The sequence below is a fragment of the Trachypithecus francoisi genome, unplaced genomic scaffold, assembly GCF_009764315.1.
Source record: "Trachypithecus francoisi isolate TF-2019V2 unplaced genomic scaffold, Tfra_2.0 Lachesis_group0, whole genome shotgun sequence".
Taxonomy (NCBI): domain Eukaryota; kingdom Metazoa; phylum Chordata; class Mammalia; order Primates; family Cercopithecidae; genus Trachypithecus; species Trachypithecus francoisi.
The window spans coordinates 191,007,922-191,032,087 of NW_022681453.1; the positions used below are offsets into that span (position 1 = coordinate 191,007,922).

Consider the following 24,166-nt stretch of genomic DNA (forward strand, 5'->3'; position numbering starts at 1 on the left):
ATTCCAGCACTTTAGGAGGCTGAGGCCAAGGCTGGAAGATGCTTGAGCCCAGGAGTTGAAGATCAGCCTGGGCAATATGGCAAAACCCCATCTCTACAAAAAAAAAAAACCCAAATGTGTATATATATACACACACACACATATATATGTATATGTATATATATAAATTATCTGGTTGTGGTGGTGCGTGCCTGTGGTCCCAGCTATTCAGAAGACTGATGTGGGAGGATCACCTGAGCCCAGGCGGTTGAGGCTGCAGTGAGGTGTGATCATGCCGCTGCACTCCAGCCTGGGTGACAGAGTGAGACACTGTCTCCAAAAAATAAAAAGTAACAAGATAGAAATGTCATGACTTTGAAGTTTGATTATAGCCACTCTTAGTTATTTTATATAATTGAACATACATAAGGCCGGGAGGGGTGGCTCACACCTGAATCCCAACACTCTGGGAGGTAAGGGCGGGAGGATTGCTTAAGCCCAAGAGTTCAATACCAGTATAAGCAACATAAAGAGACGCCCCCATCTGTACAAAAAATTAAACCAAATAGCCAGGCATGGTGGCATGTGCCTGTAGCCCCAGCTACTTGGGAGGTTGAGGCAGGAGCATCACTTGAGCCCAGGAGGTCAAGGCTGCCGTGAGCTGTGACCACACTGCTGTTGCACACCAGCCTGGGCGACAAAGCAAGACCCTATCTAAAAAAAAAATAATAATACATGAAACGTAAGTGTTTATAAAAATAAGCAAAGACAAAGACAATCCAAATCATTATAATACAATGTAATATCAGCTACAGTAAATGAGTCATTATACTGGAGGTATCATAATTTAGATTGCATTTTATTTAAAATTTGTGAAGTTATAGAGGTTGACATATGTTAGGTGCTTTTTATTTATTTTTTGTCTACAGAAATATAATTAAGTGCTAGATATTTTCTCAGATGTTGTAGAGATCACAATTAGAAATCACAAATGTATCATGCCCTAAAAGAATTCAGACTATTAAGATGTGTAACTTATAATCACATAAATTCAATACAGTAATACATGGAATAAGAGTTGAAGATAGAGTATAGAAGGTAAAATAAAAATTTAAAAATCAGTGTCACTTCCTTAAAATTAAAGTCATCATAAATTATATTTTAAAAACATTTCACATTTTGAAAGCAACTTGCTATATGATGCCAGACTGTAGAATTCTATAAATAAGTATTCAAGTTTGAAAAATATATTTTAAAAGATATTCAATTTTTTAAAAAAAATGAAACATATGGAAAAGAAGAATAACAAAATAAGCAAAAACTTTCACTATGTCTTATGAAATATAAAGTGGTGCCAAAATTTTGTCACTTATTTCCTGATACTGATGTCTGTGATACCAAATTACTGAAAAAAAGAAGCCAAAAAAATAAAAAGGAAACTAAGGTAACCAAGAAAAAAAATAAAAGGATAATCTTACAACGAAACATAATCAATGGCGAACCAATGTGAAAAGACTAAAATTAACAATACATGGCCAGGCGCAGTGGCTCATGCCTGTAATCGCAGTACTTTGGGAGGCCAAGGCGGTCAGATAACCTGATGTCAGGAGTTCCAGACCTGCCTGGGCAACATGGTAAAACACCATCTCTACTAAAAATGCAAAAATTAGCCAGGCATGGTGGCACATGTGTATAGTCCCAGCTACTCGGGAGGCTGAGGCAGGAGAATCACATGAACCTGGAAGTTAAGAGGTTGCAGTGAGCAGAAAAGATGGCACCACCACACTCCGGCCTGGCTACAGAGTGAGACTCCATCTCAGACAACAACAACAACAACAATACATATTCCACAATCTTCCCCTGAGGTCTGGGACAATCTAGATCAAACAATTCCTCAAGGGGAAGGTTGGGAACAGCATACGTGCATTTTAATGCTATCCTTTCAGCATTAGCATTTCCATTTGTCTATTCTAGATTTTTAAAAAGTAACTAAACATTCCTAATCTTTAATGTTTGATCTAGCAAAATAAAAAGAAGCAAAAAGGGAACAAAAATTTGGATCAACTCAACTTTGTTTTGATTCTACTTAAAATTATTTAAAAATCTTTATTTGATACAAAAGGTTAATAAAAAGGCATTCTCTTATGAGTTATTAAGTATTAGACCCACTTTTCTTGTATAATTTCTACAAGAGTTGATAAATCAGAAGTGTCCAATATAAACTACCGTTAGACTAGATGATGGCACAAAAAAATGACTTCGAGGAACAAATGGTGAAATAATTATTATATGTCTGATTAAGACCATCATCCATAATATCTGGACAACAACAAGAACTTCCTTTACTTATCATGTTCAAGTTTCCCTTTTCAATTTTAAAACGTTTAATCTAAACCAAGAATGGCACTATGGTAACCCAGGTATATAAAGAAAGAGCTGTCCTGTAGGCTGACTCATAATCACGGACTTAGTTCACTTAGTTTATGAAAAACATTCAAATGTCCATGAGTTTTCCTTCCTTAGAATACATACAAAATGGCTGTTTAGATTCTAGCACACTACGTGAAAAATGTCAAAATGGAGGGATGAGGGAAAGCGCTTTTGTGTCATGTATTTCTGAGTTTCCTTAACTGCTGAGACATGCAGCCATACAGTTTCCCATCTCTATTCATTTATTTGTTGATGCGTTTACCGCCCACACTTACTGCCTATTGAAATTCTTCTCATCTTCTCCGGCCTGGCTCAAATGCCATACTTGGAGTGTGGAGGCTGTGGATACAGCTGAGAGAGGATAAAGAGATTGGATGAGATAAGATCTCACGAAGGTACAGTCATTTTAAAGCCATTTAAAGGTGCTCTTGTAAGAAACTGGGAACCTCTGCAAAGGTTTTTATAGGAAAGTAATGTGACATTAAATATGTTTTGAAAAATTCTGTGTGAAGAATAATCAGGGATTCAAGAAAAGGGAGGTTGAGACATCAGGTAGGAGATTTTACATTTCAGGCTGGAACAACAAGCCCCTAAATTATGGCAGGAGGGATGAAGAAAAGGTTGTATGAAACAAAAGCTGTTAGCTATGTGATGGCCAGGACTGTGCTAATTCATCTTACTATCCCTTATAGTTCCCAGAAAGTCCTCAGTCAGTACCTGATGAATAAACAATAGAATAAAACGTTACAGAGACAAGAGTCAATGAGGCGTGTGACTGACATGAGGAGATGAGTCAAAGATAAGTGGAGTCCCCAACTTGGCAAACAAGAAGGTCAGTGGAAGAAAACTACCAATATTTGCTAAGTGTCTACTAGGTATCATTAGTAGTGTCGTTGACTAAAAGGGGAAACTCAAGACACAAAGCAGGTTGGGTTCTGAAGGAAGATAATACATTCAAATCAAGGCAAATTGCATTTGAGTTACCAGTGGAACAACTACCGGCAGGCATCTAGCATGTAGTGGAAAATATGGATGAGGAGCTCAGATGTTAATCTGTGGCTCAGAAATATAGAGGAGACAAGTGAGGTCAATAAAAATGAGCTTATCCAAGGAGAAACCATAGCCAAGCAAAGAGAAAAGCACGAGCCCAAGGAGGACAAAAAGATGTACTGTTTGGGGATTAGTAAAATGTATATCTCTTCATTATGATACTTTTCAGACTGTAACAGTGAAATTGTGGACAACAATATGCTCAGAACTCTTAAAATTAACACACAGTAATGCCTTCGAGCATATAGTTTACATGCTGTGAAATCTACCTGCGAAAGTGCCTGAATCAATTCAGATGAGGTCTAGACCAACTGGAGACTTAATTTAGAATGCAGGCAAAAACATCTCATGAAAATCCTAAGAGTTTGGTTAACGTTAAAAAATAATAAAATCCCTACTGTGAAATTATAAAGTTCTTTTCTCAAAGCACATTATAAACAGCAGTTGCAAAGATTATTAACCAAATATTACTGTGCAGAGGGATAAAGTGATCTCTTAAAGGCCTCACAGAAATTCTCATCTCGACTGAAGGGATTTTACTCTGGGTTTATCAGACCAAATCTGGATTATTATACTTGATTCCAAGCAACACCCTCTACAATGATATTGATAAACTGGAGGTGAACAAATCTCCTATATGAAATACAGTTTTATACTAGGTGCTGTAAATCCTTCATCTCAAATAAATTCTTTCCAAATTTAGGATAGGTAAGTTTGGTGTCCTGATTTTCAGACAAGAAAAGTGAGGATTAGAAAAGTTCACTACCTGACCATGTCTCTCTGACATGTGAGTTTTTCAATATTATTGCTTCTATAGATGAGCTTAATGCCACCTTGTATCAGAAAGAACTAAGAAACTAAGTGAGACTTAGATTGGAGGCAGTAAGACACAGATTGAGGAGGAGGGGATAGGCAGTGTTGCATAATCAAAGATTTACATTTACTAAAGCCTTGCTACTCAATGTGTGGTCACCAGGCCGGCAGCAATGGTATCGCCTAGGAGGGAATTCCAAAGTCACCCCCCAACTTGCTGAATCAGAATCTGCATTTCACAAGTTTAAGAAGTGCTGATCTGAAGAACTATTACGGAGAGAAGGGATTTGACATTTTTTCCTATGTTTTTATTTTTGTTTCTCAGAAGACTTGAATTAAGAAGATTCCAAAAGACAGATTTTGAATTAATACTGGGGGAAATCATTTAATAATCAGAGGTGACAACATGTGTCATCCATTGAAGATCATAAGATTCAAGTAGAAAGCTGAACTAAAGCCGTGAGTGGTGGCTCATGCCTGTAATCCCAGCACTTTGGGAGGCAGGTGGGCTGATCACTTGAGGTCGGGAGTTCAAGACCAGCCTGACCAACATGGAGAAACATCTCTACCAAAAATACAAAAATAAAAAATAAAATAGCCGGGCGCTGGGCATGGTGGCACATGTCTGTAATCCCAGCTACTTGGAAGGCTCAAGCAGGAGAATCGCTTGAACCCAGGAGGTAGGAGGTTGTGGTGAGCCAAGATTGCACCATTGCACTCCAGTCTGGGCAACAAGACTGAAACTCAAGAAAAGAAAGAAAGAGAGAGAGAGAGAGAAGAAAGAAAGAGAGAGAGAAAAAGAAAGAGAGAAAGAGAGACAGAGAGAGAGAGAGAGAAAGAAAGAAAGCGAGAGAGGGAGAGGGAGAGAGGGAGGGAGGGAGGGAAGAAGGAAGCAAGCTGAACTACACATGTAATTTGTGGTGCTCTGCATCTCCTCTAACCCACGACCTTTTTAAGATAAAGGCCTTTTTTTTTCTCTCTATTGACCCATACTTCAGTACTAGACAGATTACAAGTAGACAATGGATGTTTGTCAAATAATTGAAAATATAAATGAATGCACCGTGGTGATGCAGTCAGTGGGTTCAAATATGAAGTTACATTGCCTGTGAAGTTTTCTACAATATTAAGACTCTGTGATTATAATGTTAATGGGGTATAGGTTTGCTTTTTAATTCTACCTATATGTGGGATAGAGCAGAATCAAAACATTTCACCCAACAAACTCGAATTTCCCAAAGGTTCATAGTGTATATGAAGATGGCTCTATTTATGGGTATTCATAGAGCATTGCTGAGTGCCTTTCACTCTCCCTCTCCACCAGGAGTGATAATCTGCATTTACCATGCTTTGTTAGGTCTATGTCATTGGTAAGGCGACTCATCCAACAAATATATTTGATGTGACATCTGCGTGTCAAGCAATATGCTAGGCTTTGTTCTTTACCATGTTCTACATAAGGACTAAACCCAAGAAATGACTTTATTAGCACCCTGTTCTAATCAAAACAGTAAACTAGCCAGTGATTCAGTAGAATCCTACATTCACTCTCAACTCATATGTAAATAGGGAGAAATAATCCTATAGGAGCTCTCCAAATTGTTTTTGTAAAAGTTTCCTCATGTTTGATACACACTATGAGGTGGCCTCTAACTGACTCTTAGGACATTTTCCTCAAAAAGAAAAAGCCCTTCTCATGGTTAAAACTGATTTTGTATTACACTTCAAATTCAGGGAGTAGGCCAAGCTTCTTTTTGGTGAAGTAACATGATCAATGGTACAAAAGATAAAACTGAATTTTCCTGTGTTTATTGTAACCATACTGCACAGATAAAGGAAATGGGGAAAAAAAAGAAAAAGGTCAAATACCAATAACACCTATGGAAGTAGGTAATGTGGATAATATACATAAATAAAACTCACAGAAACTCTAAGATATCATTTTAGGATATATTTTAATCATATCCTTCCTTATCAAGTCTTTTACTATTATCACTAATGAGCATAAATCAATTTCACAAACTGCCCATGATATTAAATGTGATGATTTCAAGAAAATGTCAAGACTGGTATTTAGTAAATGTTATCTTTTTAAAAATTTCCATAATCGATGAAGTCCTGGTGGGAAAGATATCTAAAAGGCATTTTCCAAGTCTGGGAAATCTAAAAACTTGATAATTAAGGCATGATTTGCCTTTCCACAAAAATTCCAATCAGTTCCTATGGCATCCTATACTTTACCACATTTCTATTGCTTAAAACTGTACTGCAATATGACATTACACATTAACCTACTCAGACATAAAGTCTCCAACTTTCACTCAAAATCACATGGTTCCTTTCCTGTCTGTTTTTAAAAAATTGTTATATTATCTTTGAGACTACACTAGTAAATAAATGTGTTTTCCATTAAAACAAATACTAGTTCCACTATTTTATTAAATTCCTCTGGGGCTGAGGTCCAAACTTATGTAATGGTCTACCTTGAAGGCCTGTCAAAATGCTAGAAACTAAAATAAGGAAAATTTAGAAACATAGTCAATTTGTGTCCCACTGAATGAATCTAAGAACAAATAAAGAATATACAACAGAGAAGCTAATAAAAATATATTTGTTAAATTTGTGATATTCCATTTAATATATATCAAATCTTCTAGAACTTCATATTAAACATCATTAAGCCATTTTCTTATATCTGACATACAGATATCTTGGAATACATATGCCTGTCCTCCCTGAGTATCAGCACCATAAATATACATCAAGAATAATAAAGCTGAAAGGAATTTCGGAAATCACTGATAGTAACCCTTTTATGCTGAAAATAAGGAAACTAAGTGGAAGAGAAGAAAAATGACTTCCCCAAGGTCACTAGGACTCTGACTCCAAGTCCAGTATTTTTTCTCTGACATCATTTTACCTTAGACTGAATCAAAAGCCTCTTTTATTTATATCTTCTTTTTTAAAAGGTTGGGTTTCAAACCAAGCAAAAGAATAAATACAGAGAACTGTAGCATACACAGAAGACTTATTTAATGCTGCTGTCAATAACCTTAAAATAAGAGAAAAGAAGAAAAACCAATGAGGTAATCAAGAGTTGACAGAAAGAACCTTTTTCATTAAACCCAATCAATACTGTATTTCCCCATCACTTAGCACTTCACCAAAGAAAGTGAAACCAGAGTGAATATGTTCCCTCAAGGGTATTTAACACTAAAATGACTTGTTGGTCTTAACTGTAAACGTAAGGACCAGACATGACTAAATCTGAAATCCATGGCAAAGGTTATTCCTCATTAACCTAACATTAAGAAACCTAAGCCAGTCAAAATAGAAGTGGGCCATTTTCCAAATTTGCTGCACCACCCACTCCCTCTAGGTTTCTGGGGCAAAGACACAAATTAATATAAAGATGCTCCTTCTTTCAGCATTCCCACAGAAACTGCCCCCTGCATCAGTGGGTGCTCTGGTAAGAAAGAGGTAAAGGTGGAAGGTGTTAGGCAAAGTAAATACTAAGTACAAGAAGGGACGGCCATTAGGAGTTGGGTTGGGGAATAAGTAAAGACATGAAGTTCTCAGTATTTATCTAACAGCTATATATCAAATGAAACTGGAGTAACAATATTTTTGGAATTTAGTATCAAATGAAGAGATATTTGTATTAGCCCAAAATACTGATTTATTTTCTTTCCCAACATTTTCATATATATGCAGAAATTCCCTCAGAGCCTGACTAGTACTGATGCCATGAGCACATGAGTCACCATTGGAATTAATTTCGTTTTGATGAATTATTTCTAATCACCTACTATGTGGAAAGCATTGAAATGACAGGGCCCTTGCCCTCCAGGAACTCACTCTCCAGCTGCAGAGACAAAGAGGTACTTACAGAGTAATTATAAGACAAGACAGACTAACTGCAGACAACAGCGCAGGGTACAAAGCCTGGGGCAGGCAGTGATTCATTCTACCTGGAAGGATCTGCGAAGATCTGGCAGAAGAGATGGGAGTTGAGCTGGGCTTTGAATAATGGGCAGGACTGCAGCAGAGTGGATAAATGAGGGGTTGTCTCTGGGTAAGTGAAGGATAGGTGTGGAGGTTAATGGCATCCCTCGTGGAGAAATAAAAACATCTATAAACTAAAAGAACTGAAATGGATAGATGCAGTAAATGTTCTATGAATGTCAAGAAGGTTTGGGTCAGTTAGAGTAGTATGTGGGGAAGGGTGGAGAAAGAACCTTGATTGTGGAGCCTATTCATATTGATGATACAATAATAAACTGTCTGCTCTTAACCAGGCATTGAGCCCACATGTGTATTTTTAAAAGACAGATTGTGGCTAATTTTTTTAAATTAAGAAATTACTGTTTTTCTTGAAATATAGACATTAAAGAGAAACGGTCCAAAATAATACAGCAAAACTATAACTTGGAACACAGTAACGCAAATCAGGCAAGAGTTAACAAATCTTAATTATATACTGCCTTACACAAAAGAAGACAATGATTTTCTCAGTATTTCTATATCCCATTCCCAAGCACATGATATACAAATACTCCATAGGTGTCTAGCAATATAACTTGACTATAGATATTTAAAGGCAGCTACGCAACATTTATATTGCTCCAGACACAGAACAGGCATATAGCTCTTGCTACCAGCACTGGGCAATGGGCCCCAAAAGGAGGCAGCTGTGGTGCAGCAGTAAGGCATAGCCTTATCGCAAATTTCAGTCCTTGCTCTGCCTTTCATAGTTGTATGACCTAACACCCACTATGAGTCTCATTTCTTTCTTCCATGAGGTGGGCAGGTGTATTGTAATGAGCCCTGTTTTCCAATTCAAACCCACCAACACTTTTCATATACACCCTACCAGGTAGACATCTCAAGGCTAATGTCACAGATACTCAACTCCAAGTGCAAGATATATAATGGCCTGAGACAAAATCGAAGTGCCAGTTCAACCAGATTTTGAATTCAAATAATGAACCCAGGTGCATAAAGCTTGCTGCTCTTCAGACCTCACAGGTGTCCGCATAATCTCAAAGAAAACCAGCTTCAGAATGAATGTAGTTGCTGAGCATGAAAAAGACAGAGGCAGGACAGCAGTTTCAGTGAAAATAACAAGAGTCAGGACCAAGGAACCTCCATCTTCACCAGACTAAAACTTACCCCAAAGGGGCAGGCTCCTAACCAAGATGGTCGTTCCGTTAGCAGAATCATAATGAATGGTACTCTAACTCATAAAGCCATGTGGTAACCCAGAAAATGCACTCCGGAGCATTACAAAGAAGGGAGCTTTGTGGCAACACCAGGAAAAGCATAATTTCAAAGCAAGTTTCCTTCTTGGTCCTGCTTTTCTCATGACCTGTAGGTGGAGAGGGAGGAGTAGATAGAATGCCTGGGAAACCAGAGCTGCAGAATGTGGAGGCGGCCTGGCCACAATGCTGCCAACTCCTTTCCTGAGCAAAAGCTGCAGAGGATAATGGCCCAGGGATTGTCAGGGAAAGACAGGTGAGGCAACGAGGCAATGAGGAATCCTCTCTACTTTTCTGAAAAGAAAGTATATCTCCAGTTTCTCAGAGGAATATCCTGTAAGAAGACTACAGAGGATATCTGGGTTTCTATCATTGTGACTTCCTTTCCTAGAATTCTGAACTTCGGAACCATCATCTCATATGCCATCTCTTCTTCTCCTAGCTAGACTCGCGTTGCAAAAACCCACTACAGTATCCTTTGAAGCAACAAAGCAGGACAGCAACACACATGTGACTCGCCCCTCACTGAGAAACTTTGGTTTCCATAGAATTTGAGATCCTCTGTATTTTCCATCATTTTATATTAATTACTCAGATATGGATGAACCTTTTCTGTTGCGGCCTCTGTGGGTGACTCTGGATGACTTTCCTTTCTCAAATGTAATATCGTGTGTAGAAGGTATATTGTGTAGACAGCTAGAGCTATTTGACTGAAAACAGAACCTGACACCTATTCTAACCAGGAAATTTGAATACAGATTCCTACTTTGGGCACTTATTTAAATTCTGTCCCTGTTTCTTAATGATTTTTAAAGCATTATCTGATTCTAGGACACTGTGAAGGTCATCTGGGTCATCTTTTGAGTTCCCAAAATTAAAATACAACATGTAAATCACCAGTGCAATTGAAAAAAAAAAAAAAAAACTGTATTAACTTTTTACTCTATTTTATCTTTATAACTTATGCAACTTATCCAGGTTTATAGTTCTTCTTTCATGAATTTCACTCTTCCCTTCAAACCCCTTTTAAAAAAAATTCTATAACACAGCACACAGCACACTGATATAATTCCTAATCCTTGAAGGGACAAAATAAGCCTCAATTGGTGTCAAGAGAAAGACTGATATTTTAGACAGATTTCTTTATTAGTGCATTGTGAGTAATTAAACCATGGGATGCAGTTAGGAACATCCAAAACAGCACACGAAGAAAATAGTTTTGTCCTTCAAGTAAGAAGCAGGGAAAAGATTTGTGTTTCATGTTCCCAGTCACAAATGTTTCTCCTGGGGTGAGGGGAACCACAGTTAATGGCTTTTCAGGCTAAAGAGGCCCTTATGGCTGGGCGCAGTGGCTCAAGCCTGTAATCCCAGCACTTTGGGAGGCCGAGACGGGTGGATCACGAGGTCAGGAGACCGAGACCATCCTGGCTAACACGGTGAAACCCTGTCTCTACTAAAAATACAAAAAATTAGCCGGGCGTGGTGGTGGGCGCCTGCAGTCCCAGCTACTTGGGAGGCTGAGGCAGGAGAATGGTGTGAACCCGGGAGGCACAGCTTGCAGTGAGCCGAGATCACGCCACTGCACTCCAGCCTGGGCAACAAAGCACGACTCCGTCTCAAAAAAAAAAAAAAAAGCCCTTATATATTCTTTTTGGGGGGCAGGGGCTACTGTCTCGCTTTGTCACCCAGACTGGAGTGCAGTGGTGCGATCTTGGCACACTGCAACCTACACTTCCGGGGTAGGTGATTTTCCTGCCCCAGCCTCCCAAGTAGCTGGGATTACAGGCATGCACCACCCCACCCGACTAACTTTTGTATTTTTAGTAAAGACAGGGTTTCACAATGTTGGCCAGGGTGGTCTCAAACTCCTGACCTCATGTGATCTGCCTGCCTCAGCTTCCCAAAGTGCTGGAATTACAGGCGTGAGCCACCGCGCCAGGCTAGCTCTTATATATTCTTATATATAACTCGTTTGTTTTTCAAAGACAGAAACTGAGGTCCATTTCCAGGACTGGCAGAGTAGAAAGAACACTAGATTAGGAAAAACGAACCTGAGTTCAAATTCAGAATCTAACCAGTCCTGTGAAACTGAGAAGTCCCAGGATCTCAGCATCCTTAGGTGGGAAGGAGAGATGCTAACTTCAGAATCCTTCCTCTGAGGCTTGCTCAGTGAGTCAGGATGTCATTTCCTCATTGATTTAACGGCAACGGAAGAACTGCAGTGACACAGGCAGTAGGCTAAGTGCTGAGAAATCTAGCGCTGACCAGGTCCTGTGCTTGGGAACTGAAGTTTTCACCAAGAAGACGAGGCATGCGAGCATTCCATACGATGATGCAGCTCAGGTTTGGGACATCATTAAGCACAGGAAAGATTCAAATATAAGCAAAAACAAAAAAAAAGAAAAATGGTGCCTTGGATGGAATGTTTACGTGCCCCTCCCGCTGCCCAATGCTGAAATCCTAACCTCCAAGATGATATGAGGAAGTGGAAGCCTTTGAGAAGTGATTAGGTCATGAAGGCTCTGCCCTCATGAATGGGATTAGTGGTCTTACAAAAGAGACCTCAGAGAGCTCCCTTGCCCCTTCTGCCATTTGAAAAAGCAGCAAAGACTGCCATCTATGACCCAGGAAGCAGGCCCTCACAGACACCAAATCTTCTGGCACCTTGATCTTGGGAATGCCAGCCTCTCGAACTGTGAAAAATATACTTCTGCTGTTTAATCCACCTGTGCATGGTATTTTGTCATAACAACCAGAATGGACTGAGACAGAAGAGATCATCATTATAAATTATATTGGTGTATAAAATGTCTAGGCATCATGGATGTGTTCCTAAAGACATTAATAAAATCATTAATTTTGTTTAAGGGCCACAAGTTATGAAACAAAGGAATTGGAACAGGTTGGGGACTCTCAATCCTGGCTGCATATTAGCATCATATAGGGGGTTAAAAACAAGCAAACAAAACTAATGGCTGATGCCTGGGTCCCAGACTGAACCCACTAAATCAGACTTTCTAGGTGTTGGGCATTAGTACATTTTAAAAATTCCCAGTTGATTTCATTTTGCAGCTAGGGCTGAGAACCACTGGCTTATATAAGCTCTAAGTGCTAACATTTTGTGATTCGACATACAGATCCTATTTGTCCCATGTCATTCTTTACTTCTAGGGAACCAAGTTTGGTCTTAGGCCTTAGGGCCCTCTCTACTGACTCCTAAAAAGTAATGAAGAAAAGACTGTATAGAGTACGGTCATCCCTCCCTGTGTTCAGGGTGAGGAGTGGTGGTTACAGGACCCCCACCCTCAGGATACCCAACCTGAGGATCCTCAAGTCCTTTACATAAAATGGCACAGTATTTGCATAGCATGGTTGTACTATGGTTTTCTTCTTGAAATATTTCCATCCATGGCTGTTTGAATCTTCAAATGTAAAACCGTCAGTCCAAGTTTCAATTATGAGGCATTAACGTAAGTGTGGTTAGAAGCATGGAGTCTGGGAGGCCTACAAATACTACAAACTAATCAAATCACTAACAATAGGCAGAAAAAGAGCAGTTTACAAAATTTGTGTTTGTAAAGTCACTTGACTATTCAAAGGCAACTGAGTGTTTACTTGAGAGTTCAAGAATAAAGTAAACAGCCTTATATATATGGGTATTGTAAAACTATTAACAATAAATAAAACCCAATCTTCCACCTTCACATTCTTTTCTTTCTTTCTTTTTTTTTTTTTTTTTTTGAGACTGAGTCTCGTCCTGTGGCCCAGGCTGGAGTGCAATGATGCAATCTCAGCTCAATGTAACCTCCGCCTCCCAGATTCAAATGATTCTCCTGCCTCAGTCTCCCAAGTAGCTGGGATTACAGGCGCCCACCTCCACGCTCAGCTAATTTTTGTATTTTTAGTAGAGACGGGGTTTCACCATGTTGGCCAGGCTGGTCACGAACTCTTGACCTTGTGATTCGCCTGCCTCAGCCTTCCAAAGTGCTGGGATTATAGGTGTGAGCCACCAGGCCCAGTCCCCACCTTCACATTCTATAGTGTTTTGTAGTTGGGCAATTACATTATTGACCTCTATCAACCCTGCTCCTTCACCACTCCATCGCCACAAACATGCAATTCACGAGGGAATAGTACAGCCAGGAATCATCCAGGCACCTTCCACTCTCCACTCATAGTCTACCTCTCATGAGGTTCTGCTCATTCTACCTCTACCCACACTTTTTATATCCATGGTCACCAACTTCGTTTCAACATTATCTATAACCTAGACCAGTAGTTCTCAAACTTTCTGTTTTCAGGATCCTTTACACTCCTAGAAATTATTGAGTGCCCCCAAAGAGCTTTGTGCTTATGTAGTTTATATCTCTCAACATTTACTGTATTTAGAAGTTACAGTGAAATTTTTCAAATGATTATTTATTAATACAATAATAAGCTCCACTAAGTGTTAACATAAATAGCATGATTTAATAAAACTTATCTGTATTTTCCAAAACAAACAAAAAGGAATTAATGAAAAAACTACTTTATAAATTATTTGTAAATGTTTTTAATGTCTGGCTTAATAGAAGTCATTGTTCTCAAGTCTGCTTCTGCATTCAATCTCTTTTGATATCTTATTGTGGATGAAGTACGTAAGGATAACCTGGCCTTACAAAGAAACGTGGTTGAAAAGAGAGGAAACTTTTAGTACCTTTTACAGACGATTGTGGATATATCACACAGTCTCTGGAAAATTCCAATGGATACTTGTGACAGAATGAGTGAAAATGGCAAATAACTAGTGGTATTAGGAAATTTTTTTTTTTTTTTTTTGAGACGGAGTCTTGCTGTGTCGCCCGGGCTGAAGTGCAGTGGCCGGATCTCAGCTCACTGCAAGCTCCGCCTCCCGGGTTCCCGCCATTCTCCCGCCTCAGCCTACAAGTAGCTGGGACTACAGGCGCCGCCACCACGCCCGGCTAGTTTTTTGCATTTTTAATAGACACGGGGTTTCACCATGTTAGCCAGAATGGTCTTGATTTCCTGACCTCGTGATCCACCCTCCTCGGCCTCCCAAAGTGCTGGGATTACAGGCTTGAGCCACCGCGCCCGGCCAGGAAATATTTTTTATGAACATCATTTTTACCTTGCGGATCCACTAAAAGATTATCAGGAAGCTTCTAGGGCCTCTGTACTGTACTTTGAGAACTGCTGGTCCAGACTGATGCCCTAGCCTCCTCACTGTTCCTTTGCTTCTACTCTGGCTCCGTTGCTATCCATTCTCTTCTCCAAAGCCAAAGTGCCCAGTTAAAAATACAAGTTGCATGATATCACCCCGTACTGCTGATCTTTCTTTGGACCCTAGATTAAAATACAAAATTCATCTTAGGCTTCTCAAGGTCCTGCAATTCTTGCCAAGCTTTCCAACATCATCTGTACCCCTCTCCCCTTTGTTCTCGTTGCTCCAGCTATACTTCAATTTCTTCAAAAGCACTGAGCTCCCTCTCACATCAATCTTCATGCAAGTTGTTCTCTTCTGCCTGGAATGTTCTTCCATCCCTGTATGCCTATTTCATCTTTTGCAGCTCAGCTTAAATGATTCTTCCTCAAAGAGGCATTTCTTCACCAAAAGTTAGAGGTAATATCTTCATTTTACAAATCAGCAAATTGAGGTGCAAAGATATTAAGACACTTGCCTAATGTTCTTACAAATAATAAGACCATAATTTGAACTCACATCCCACTCCAAAGTCCAGGTACTTAATCATTCTGCTATGCTATCACTTAAGTTAAACAAACAAACAAAAAGATTAAATCTTACAGGGCTGTCTTTAACTTGGTGTTAACCTCTTCACTCTCCAAAACATCTGAAGCAATTGTTTATGTTTATGGTTAAGAGAGTCTGGCCCTCGGGGCCCAAGTCTCCCAGTGGGTCATTAGGTATCCCCTGTGGCAACCCTTGATATCTTCAAGGCTTCTGGCATTCAGACAGGAACATCTGAGCCAGGAGCCTAAGCCCAGCACATAACAACATAGCCATGGGACTGCTTCTTCAGTCCTGCCCTGAAGATCTCCATCAGCTTTCCATTTCTCTCCTCCACCCTCCGGGCTCTAGACCACACATACAGCAAAACAAACCACGTAATCATGTTCCACATTTCTTGAACTTTTCATCAGATTCACCCCAACAATAGTTTCCCAGCTTCAAGTCACATTAAGTTATTTCAGATTCAGGGCTTCCTAGCCCTCAGTGTGGTGGGAGATAAAGGCAGATTATCTGCAGTGTGGGACTGAGGGCCATGTGACTTTTAGTCATCTTCTGATTCCATGAATCTGAACAAGTCTCATTGCCACTTGAGGCTTAGTTTTCTTTTTTCTAAGATGGGGCTATCTCAGCAGACGGCTATGAAAAGTAAAAGAAGCAAAAATTGTAAAGAAATTCTATAAATCCTGAAGTCAAGTTATTATTATTAAAATTTATGATTATAGATGATTAATTTATAGGCATTTTTCAACTAAGGCTTCTCCCAACTCACAGATGCTTAGGAGGTAGTCTTGGAATCAGAGCCCTGTAGATGTGGTGTACCTTTCTTTAGAAAATAAGAAAAGTTCTGTAATTCCATGGGTAAGCCAGAAGATAAAATCCAAAATGTAGCATATCAAGTCTTTCTCCTATGTCTAACAAGGCTGTTTTGCGGAATCATCATAAAATCTATAATAATTCTATATGTCAAAAGCAAATATACATGATGATCATGCATTCAAAGAAGAGATAAGAAAAAATTAATCACTATTAACACATTTTCCAAAGCAAATCTACAAATTTTCCAGAGCAAATTTATTCTCTCACCAAGAATAAAAGCAATGTGTTTCTATACGAGTAAGCCCAGGACTTTTTAAAATGCAATTTTATGAGACAAAGCTTACATTTCTAAAGATCTTCCAAAATATTCCTATTGCCTCCTCAAATGCAGAGACTGCCTCATTTCCTATAAATTGTTTTTCTCCTTCTGTTCAAGAATAACAAATTCATTAAAACTTTAAAGACTTAATCTCGAGTTATGGCTTGATGAGATCTCTGTGGGATGAAAGAAATCAAGAGATCACAATAACTGCTATTTTAAAATGTTCTTACAATGGAAACATAATTTATTGATGAGAACGCACTGCTGTAGAGAGAACAGAATTTTAAAAACACGTTCAAAATATCAGTTTAAACCCTAAGATGGGTTTCTGAAAAGTTAGGGGTCTCACTGTTTTATTTTTTTTAACACACATCAAGCCAAATATCATTTAATTAGGCTGATTTTGTAGTTCAGATATGAATCATACTTTTAAAAGAGAAAATGTAATCAAAGTACTTCCTATAAATGTAAAATATCACCTGTCATATAAATCTATTCTTGACCCATATATTGGCCAAAACTATTGCAATTTATAAAAATCTAACTCATATTCCATAAATCACATGATTAAACATTTGACCTTTACTGTCAACTTTCTTCTTGAAGTTTCTATTTCCTATGATATTTTCTTCCTCTATGCAAAAGGATATGTTTTATAATAAAACTGTTGATCGAGTATACTGTTAAAACACTATGCATCTACCAAAACAATTTAAAATAATACTGAAATATTTTGAATAACCACAATTTTTATAATAGCAGAAACAGGGACTCAGAAAGATAAGGTAAATGAAAATCAACAAAATTGGGTAAATTACAATTACTACTTTGATTTATCTTACCATGTAGTGTAATTCTACCCTATCACTTTTTAAAGGGATCAGTGTATGAAATTGAATCTTTAAATTATAAAAAATTCTGAAGATCTTTAGGTTTTAAGATAGATTTTTCCTGATTGATTATTCTTTTAATGTTCTGGTTTGAGGTAAGAAACTAAGCTATATAGAAATACAATAAAAACACTCACATCACTTAAAATACCTAGATTTAGGCTTAATCAATTGCTTTGCTTTTTCAGAGAGGGTCTCATTTGAAAACTGGAAGAGTAATATTGATGACCTCCAAGGTTCGTGGCCACTCAGACATTCAGATTCTGCAAACACCTTTCCCTCCTTGATTGTGAGTTTTACCCTTTGTCTGTAATAGCTTATGAGTCAAAACACACATCATTTTGTAGTCAATCATTTGTACTAGTGTTTCTATTCAAAATAAAGCTAAAGGTTGGACATGAATAAGCATATAATTCATACGGATGTGCTAATAGTCTAGATACAGCAAATTAAGTGGCATCAACATTTAGGAAAATATTCTAGTGTGCCTGACTAATACAGCCTTTTTACACATAAACAATGACTCAAATAATGACTATAAGAACACTCTTTTCTCATTAGAAAGTGCACAAAACAGAAATGTTCTAAAGGCTTTTTCACGGTTCAATGGCCTCATCCAACTTTCCAGTTCAGGGTCTCCAACATTTCATTTTCAAAGATCTACAGCCCACACAGTGTCTAAGGGGCTTATTAACCCTATGTTGCCTATAGGTCTTCAATAATGCTATCGGGTGGTCATTGCTGAAGTCCAATGGCCTCCTTAGCCTATGCCTTCTTCTACAAGTTACCTCTTCTACTCTACCCTATATCTGTTCTAATTATAAAATAATGATCACAATGATAACAATAATACCAATGGTTAAAACTGTGACAGAAGACATCCAGTTCTTCACACTAGTTGACATTACTTTCTGCTGTGTTGCAAAGAAGGTAGGAAAGAAAGTCAACTGAATCTAGTCTCAATTTTGACAAAACCTAGTTGTGCAACCTTAGATAAATTACAAACTTGCAATGGCTCCAGGATTTCTCATCTACAAAGACAGAGATTTGCTGCACAAAAAGGATCCACTGTGCACCCTGGCCCTGAAACTGTGTGATGTGAGGCCGTACCTAGTCATTTCCCATGTTTTCATTCTGCGTTACTGTCATTTTAAATCTGAACCCTTTGCCATGATAATTTCAGGATCCCCACTGTATTTATAAAAATTCAACACTACACATATCAGAACTTGGTTAGCTAAGAAAAAAGAGAAGCAGAGATACTCAATGTGTCAGCCCTGAAATCAGAAACACAACCGTGGCCTTTCCCATCAAACTCTTGCCTTAGATTCACTTCCTAAGCCTCACTCCCCTAGAAATTCTGGTCAATGGAACATGTGTCTCACTGACAGAAATTCAGAGTGGAAATTCTTTATCAGGACAAATTATTCCAGTTCGCCACTTTACCATTTGTGAGTTACTTTGTTAGTTCACGATGATATGGCTTAGGAAGGCTAGTGGTTTCAAGAATAAGTCAAACATTAAGTGAATACAACATCAAAGTGATTATAAAACAGACTCAAATAGTTTTCTTTTTGGTGTTTAGCAACTTCCTCCCAATCCAGCTAAAGATTCCTCTCTGGAACTGATATGTGGAGGGTGCTATCTCTCTATAAATAAACTTATTCCATGCTATGTGAATCATGGTTGCTGACAGCAAATCAACAGATTAATTATTTGGCTTTGTTAGTAAAGATAATAGCACACTATCATCTTCCCAAAAAGCTTTTCCACACACCACACGCCCATTCTTCTAAGCTAAGCTTCAGAACAAACTGAAATGGTATACAAATACACGCAGGTCGCCCTTGCACTGAGAATGTCTTCATAGGTCCTGCCATCTCTCTGCCAGATTGTTATTGTGACACTTTAGCTATAGGAAGTCACCAGTCAGGATCCTCTCTGATAAGATGAACACTATGTCGAAGAAAAAGGGAGGCAAATTAAATGAACACTGAAGAAAACCATAAACTCAGAAATTGCCTCAAATCTCTGTTTTCTAATGAGATGCTAAGGAAGAGCCCACAGGAAGCAGTAAATACGGTCCTTCCTTCCCATGCAAAATGAAGCCATGAAAATAAAGCCATGCAGAAGTAACCCACTGATCATCTCCAAGTCAACTCCAGAGGTCAGGATCAGTTTATCTTATCCGTTCACATGTATCCCCCTATCATTCTTATTATCTTGTTTTTTAGAAGAGGCTGACTAGGATCAACTCAAAGATGTCATATAATTATCCCAACGAGAGTGCAAGCACGTACTTCAGAGATTGAGATATAAAAGTCACACTGAGTTCAGAACCTTGAAGTTCTCTGTAGATCACATAAGCCCTAAGAAAAGAAGGCCTCCAAATTATCCCTCCACAACAGAACAGGTTATTTTATTTTCCACTAGGTGAATTCCTTTGTAGAGGTAATTCAAACTATTGCATAAATCTCCACTTTATAAAATGAACATGCTATACTAATTGGACATACAATAATACAGACTAGTATACTGCTCCTGTCTTGGGATCACAACTATTTTTGTATACTCCTGAGATTTACTACTTTATCATCATCACAAAATAAGAAAATGAGCCTAGTATGGAGTGGACAATGTCATGAAAACCCAATGGAAAATGAAACAGGGTCGCTTCTTCACAAGGCTTAATCCCAAATTTCTGAGCTAATTCTGAGCCCCACTTGTCCAGACTTCCCAAGTGTCATCCTTCATCCAATGGACCCATCCATGTGCCTCATTGCTAGAAACCAACAGTACACCACAGTCAGAGTTGCAAAGAGACAAACTAGCCAACTGAGTACAGAGCAGGCTCCCTTTCTAGACAATGCTGCCTTTCAGTTGTCCACAACAGGGGTAGAGTATCTGCAGAATGCAAATGGTTCTGCAGCCACAACCAGAAAACCAACAGTCTGATGGCAGCACAGATCTCTCCGCAATTCTGCTTTCATTCTCTCAAGCTGGGAACACTGGCCTGGCTTGAGCTGGGAATCATCATGTCGAAACTTTGGGTATCCAATTTCCCTTTGCAAGTAGAGACATATCCAAAACAATCATCTGTGGTCAGGGCTGCAGAAAAGCCCATGCCATGAAAATCTCTGATCAAGCTGAAGTTTTCTTTACACTCCTTGAAGCCAAACTGTGTATACTGTCTTGTTCCCTCAATGTCCCAGAAGTGTGAGTGTGCTAAGTATCGTAAGAGGACAGAAACGTTAATGAGCAGAGTCCTTGGAAACCATGAGAGGGGTTGGAAGAAAATAACAGGAAAATGAAGACTGTGTAAAGGAAGTGAAAGGGCATGAGGGAAAAGTGAAGAGGCGAGAAATTGACAAGGGCGTCTGAAATATGCAATGCCAAGTGTTGCTGGAGGAAGAGTTGGAAAAATAATAAATTTAAGTTCATCTGGTGTCTACTAGGTGTCTATCATGGATTATGAGGGATAAGGGAAGAGCTGTATTAATCCTTAGGTCTTCAGTGGGCAGCGTTAAGTACTGTACTCTACAGATGGATGGATGGATGCATGGACGGATGGATGCATGGATGGATGGATGGGAGAGCGGGAGAGAGAGAGAACCGATGAATGAATAAATGAATGAATGAGGTGGTCACTCACTCCCCTCAAGGACTCTACAGGCTCTTTTAGAATAAGTGCATCTATACATGTAATTGTTCTAGTCAAACCCTGGATTGATCAAAGTAGAAAGTGTTTTTGCTGAATATGGGGCAAGAAGCTATTAACTGACAGAGTGGTTGAAAGAGAGAAGTCTGGAAATGAGAGAAGAGGGGTCAGAATGTAAAAGAGGAATCCTGGTTCCCTTCCACGGGCGTCCCGAGGTGCTTTGAGGAAGGGGAGAGAGGGTGTCCGCCTCTGGGGAGCCCACTCTCCGGGCTTCTACTGACCTGGTCTCCGCCTCACCGGCCTCTTGCGGCCGCTGCAGAAGCGCACTTTGCTGAACACCCCGAGGACGTGCCTCTCGCACAGGGAGCGCCCGTCTTTGCTGGGGCTGGAGCGGCGCTTGGAGGCCGACACTCGGTCGCTGTTGGACTCCCTCGCCTGCCGCTTCTGTCGGATCAAGGAGCTGGCTATCGCCGCAGCCATAGCTGCTCAGCGAGGGCCCCAGGCCCCAGACTCTACTGCGCCCTCCGGCTCGCGCTCCGCCGGGGTGAGGGCAGGACCTCGGCGGCCAGGGACAGGGCAGTCGCGGGGAGACAGTGCTAAAATTTGAGGAGGCTGCAGTACCGAAAACCCGGCGCTCACAAGGTTAGTCAAAGTCTGGGCAGTGGCGACAAAATGTGTGAAAATCCAGATGTAAACTTCCCCAACCTCTGGCGGCGGGGGCGGGGCGGTCCCAGGCCCTCTTGCGAAGTAGACGTTTGCACCCCAAACTTGCACCCCAAGGCGATCGGCGTCCAAGGGGCAGTGGGGAGTTTAGTCACACTGCGTTCGGGGTACCAAGTGGAAGGGGAAGAACGACGTCCAAAATAACAAGCCGTGCCTCTGTTGGAGAGGCGCAAGCGTTGTAAGGTGTCCAAAGTATACCTACACATACATACCTAGAAAACCCATTTACAAAGCAGAGTCTGGACCCAGGCGGGTAGCGCGCCCCGAGTAGAAAATACTAAAAAGTGAATAAAACGTTCCTTTAGAAAACAAGCCACCAACCGCACGAGAGGAGAGGAAGGCAGCAATTTAACTCCCTGCGGCCCGCGGTTCTGAAGATTAGGAGGTCCGTCCCGGCAGGGTGAGGTCTACAGAATGCATCGCGCCGGCTGCGGCTTTCCAGGGGCCGGCCACCCGAGTTCTGGAATTCCGAGAGGCGCGAAGTGGGAGCGGTTACCCGGAGCCTGGGTAGGGGCGCGGGGCGGGGGCAGCTGTTTCCAGCTGCGGTGAGAGCGACTCCCGGCCAGCAGCACTGCAAAGAGAGCGGGAGGCGAGGGAGGGGGAGGGCGGGCGGGAGGGAGGGAATAGCCTCGAGAGCCAGGCACCCCTCGGGGAGAAACCTGCGAGAGGCGATCTGCGGGGTCCCAAGAGTGGGCGCTCTTTCTCTTTCCGCTTGCTTTCCGGCACGAGACGGGCACAGTTGGTGATTATTTAGGGAATCCTAAATCTGGAATGACTCAGTAGTTTAAATAAGCCCCCTCAAAAGGCAGCGATGCCGAAGGTGTCCTCTCCAGCTCGGCGCCCACACGCCTTTAACTGGAGCTCCCCGCCATGGTCCACCCGGGGCCGCCGCACCGAGCCGGTCTCCGCACAGGCTCAGAGGGAGCGAGGGAAGGGAGGGAAGGAAGGGGCGCCCTGGCGGGCTCGGGATCAGGTCATCGCCGCGCTGCTGCCCGTGCCCCCCAGGCTCGCGCGCCCCGGCAGTCAGCAGCTCACAGGCAGCAGATCAGATGGGGATTACCCGCCGGACGCAAGGCCGCTCACTCAGTCCCGCGCCGCCCATCCCGGCCGAGGAAGGAAGTGACCCGCGCGCTGCGAACACCCGCGCGTCCGCTCGGGTGGGGCGGGGGCTGGCTGCAGGCGACGTCGGCTCGCGGAGGCTGCGGCTCCTGGCCGGAGCTGCCCACCATGGTCTGGCGCCGGGGGCGCAGGCGGGGCCCCTAGGCCTCCTGGCGCTACCGCAGGAGGCAGCCGAGCGCGCAACCCGGGCACTTGGGGCTGGAGGCGGAATCAGGGGCCGGGGCCAGGAGGCAGGTGCGGGCGGCTGCCAACTCGCCCAACTTGCTGCGCAGGTGGCCGCTCAGAGCCGCGGGCTTGCGGGGCGCCCCCCGCCGCCGCGCCGCCGCCTCCCCAGGCCCGGGAGGGGGCGCTCAGGGCGGAGTCCCATTCATGGGCTGAGGCTCTGGGCGCGCGGAGCCGCCGCCGCCGCCCCACCGGCTGGCTCAGCTGGAGTGTTAGCTCCGCAGGAAACTCCGGGCAGGGGCAAGAGCCACCGAGATGGCGGGTGGGACGCAGAGCTGGCGGCAGCCAGAGTTCCTCCCGCACGGCCCGCCGACCCACGGGAGAGCGAAAGAGCGCCCAGGTGGGGCCGAGCTGGGGGCCGGGCTCCTGGAGCGCTGGGAAGCACAGCGCGCTCTAGTCAGGTTCCCTTTCCTCGCGCCCTCGGCTCCCAGACTCCCTTCTTTCCTCCCTCCCTCCCGCCACCCCTCTCCCTCCTCTCTGTGTTTTCTGTCTCTCCCCTTTTCTCCTCTCTACGCAATCCTACGTGATTGAGGTTTGGATGAGAAATTCTCAGAGGCAGAGCAAGGGAACTGCAGCTCGGGTCCCCTCTGTCCGGTCCCTCCCACAAGAGAAACACAACGACAGTGGGGGTTAAAGGACCCTAGGTGGGCAAAGAAGGGGTGAGAGATGGGGGAGCTGAGAAAATGCAGTCCACGCTCTCTCCAATAAGCTTGAGCACGTAGGATTCTGTTTAGTTAGGAAGAAAGTGAACACTGGAGAAAGTAACAATGACCTCTTGGACCTTATCATGGGCCCCACCTATGGCTCATTTTGGAACAGGAAAAAGTGTTTCCCTCCTTCTTGGAACCCAGATTTCTTGGTTCTGTCTGGAAAGATGCAAAGCAGGCACAGCCCCTAAAAAGAGAGCCCAAATAAGCAACCTGCACAGAGGATCACTCCAAGTGCGGTGAGGGAGTGATGTGGACAAGGACAGTCAACCACAAGCTGTGGAGTGCAATCAGGTCCGCAGACGTGAGTGTGATGATGTCTGATGTTGGAGACACTGGGCAGAGGAGTTCTCCAAGTTAAAATGCAGCATGAAGCATTAATCACCTTCCATTCATGATAAAGTCTGGGAGCGGCTATTGGTTTCTACTT

At 41.8% G+C, this 24,166-nt stretch overlaps 1 protein-coding gene across 3 annotated transcripts in view; it reads right to left on the minus strand.

The window, feature by feature from the left end:
• FGF12 (fibroblast growth factor 12) overlaps positions 1 to 24,166 on the minus strand; it is a 591,075-nt gene that overhangs the window by 237,135 nt on the left and 329,774 nt on the right. Inside the window, exon 1 of one of the 3 annotated variants that reach the window (XM_033213058.1) lies at positions 21,247 to 21,689. The exons of the other annotated variants lie outside the window; for them this stretch is intronic. Within the exon in view, the coding sequence (XP_033068949.1) occupies positions 21,247 to 21,445 (199 nt within the window). The 5' untranslated portion in view covers positions 21,446 to 21,689. Of the gene's footprint in view, positions 1 to 21,246; positions 21,690 to 24,166 lie in introns of those variants that run through there. 3 annotated transcript variants of the gene reach the window in all.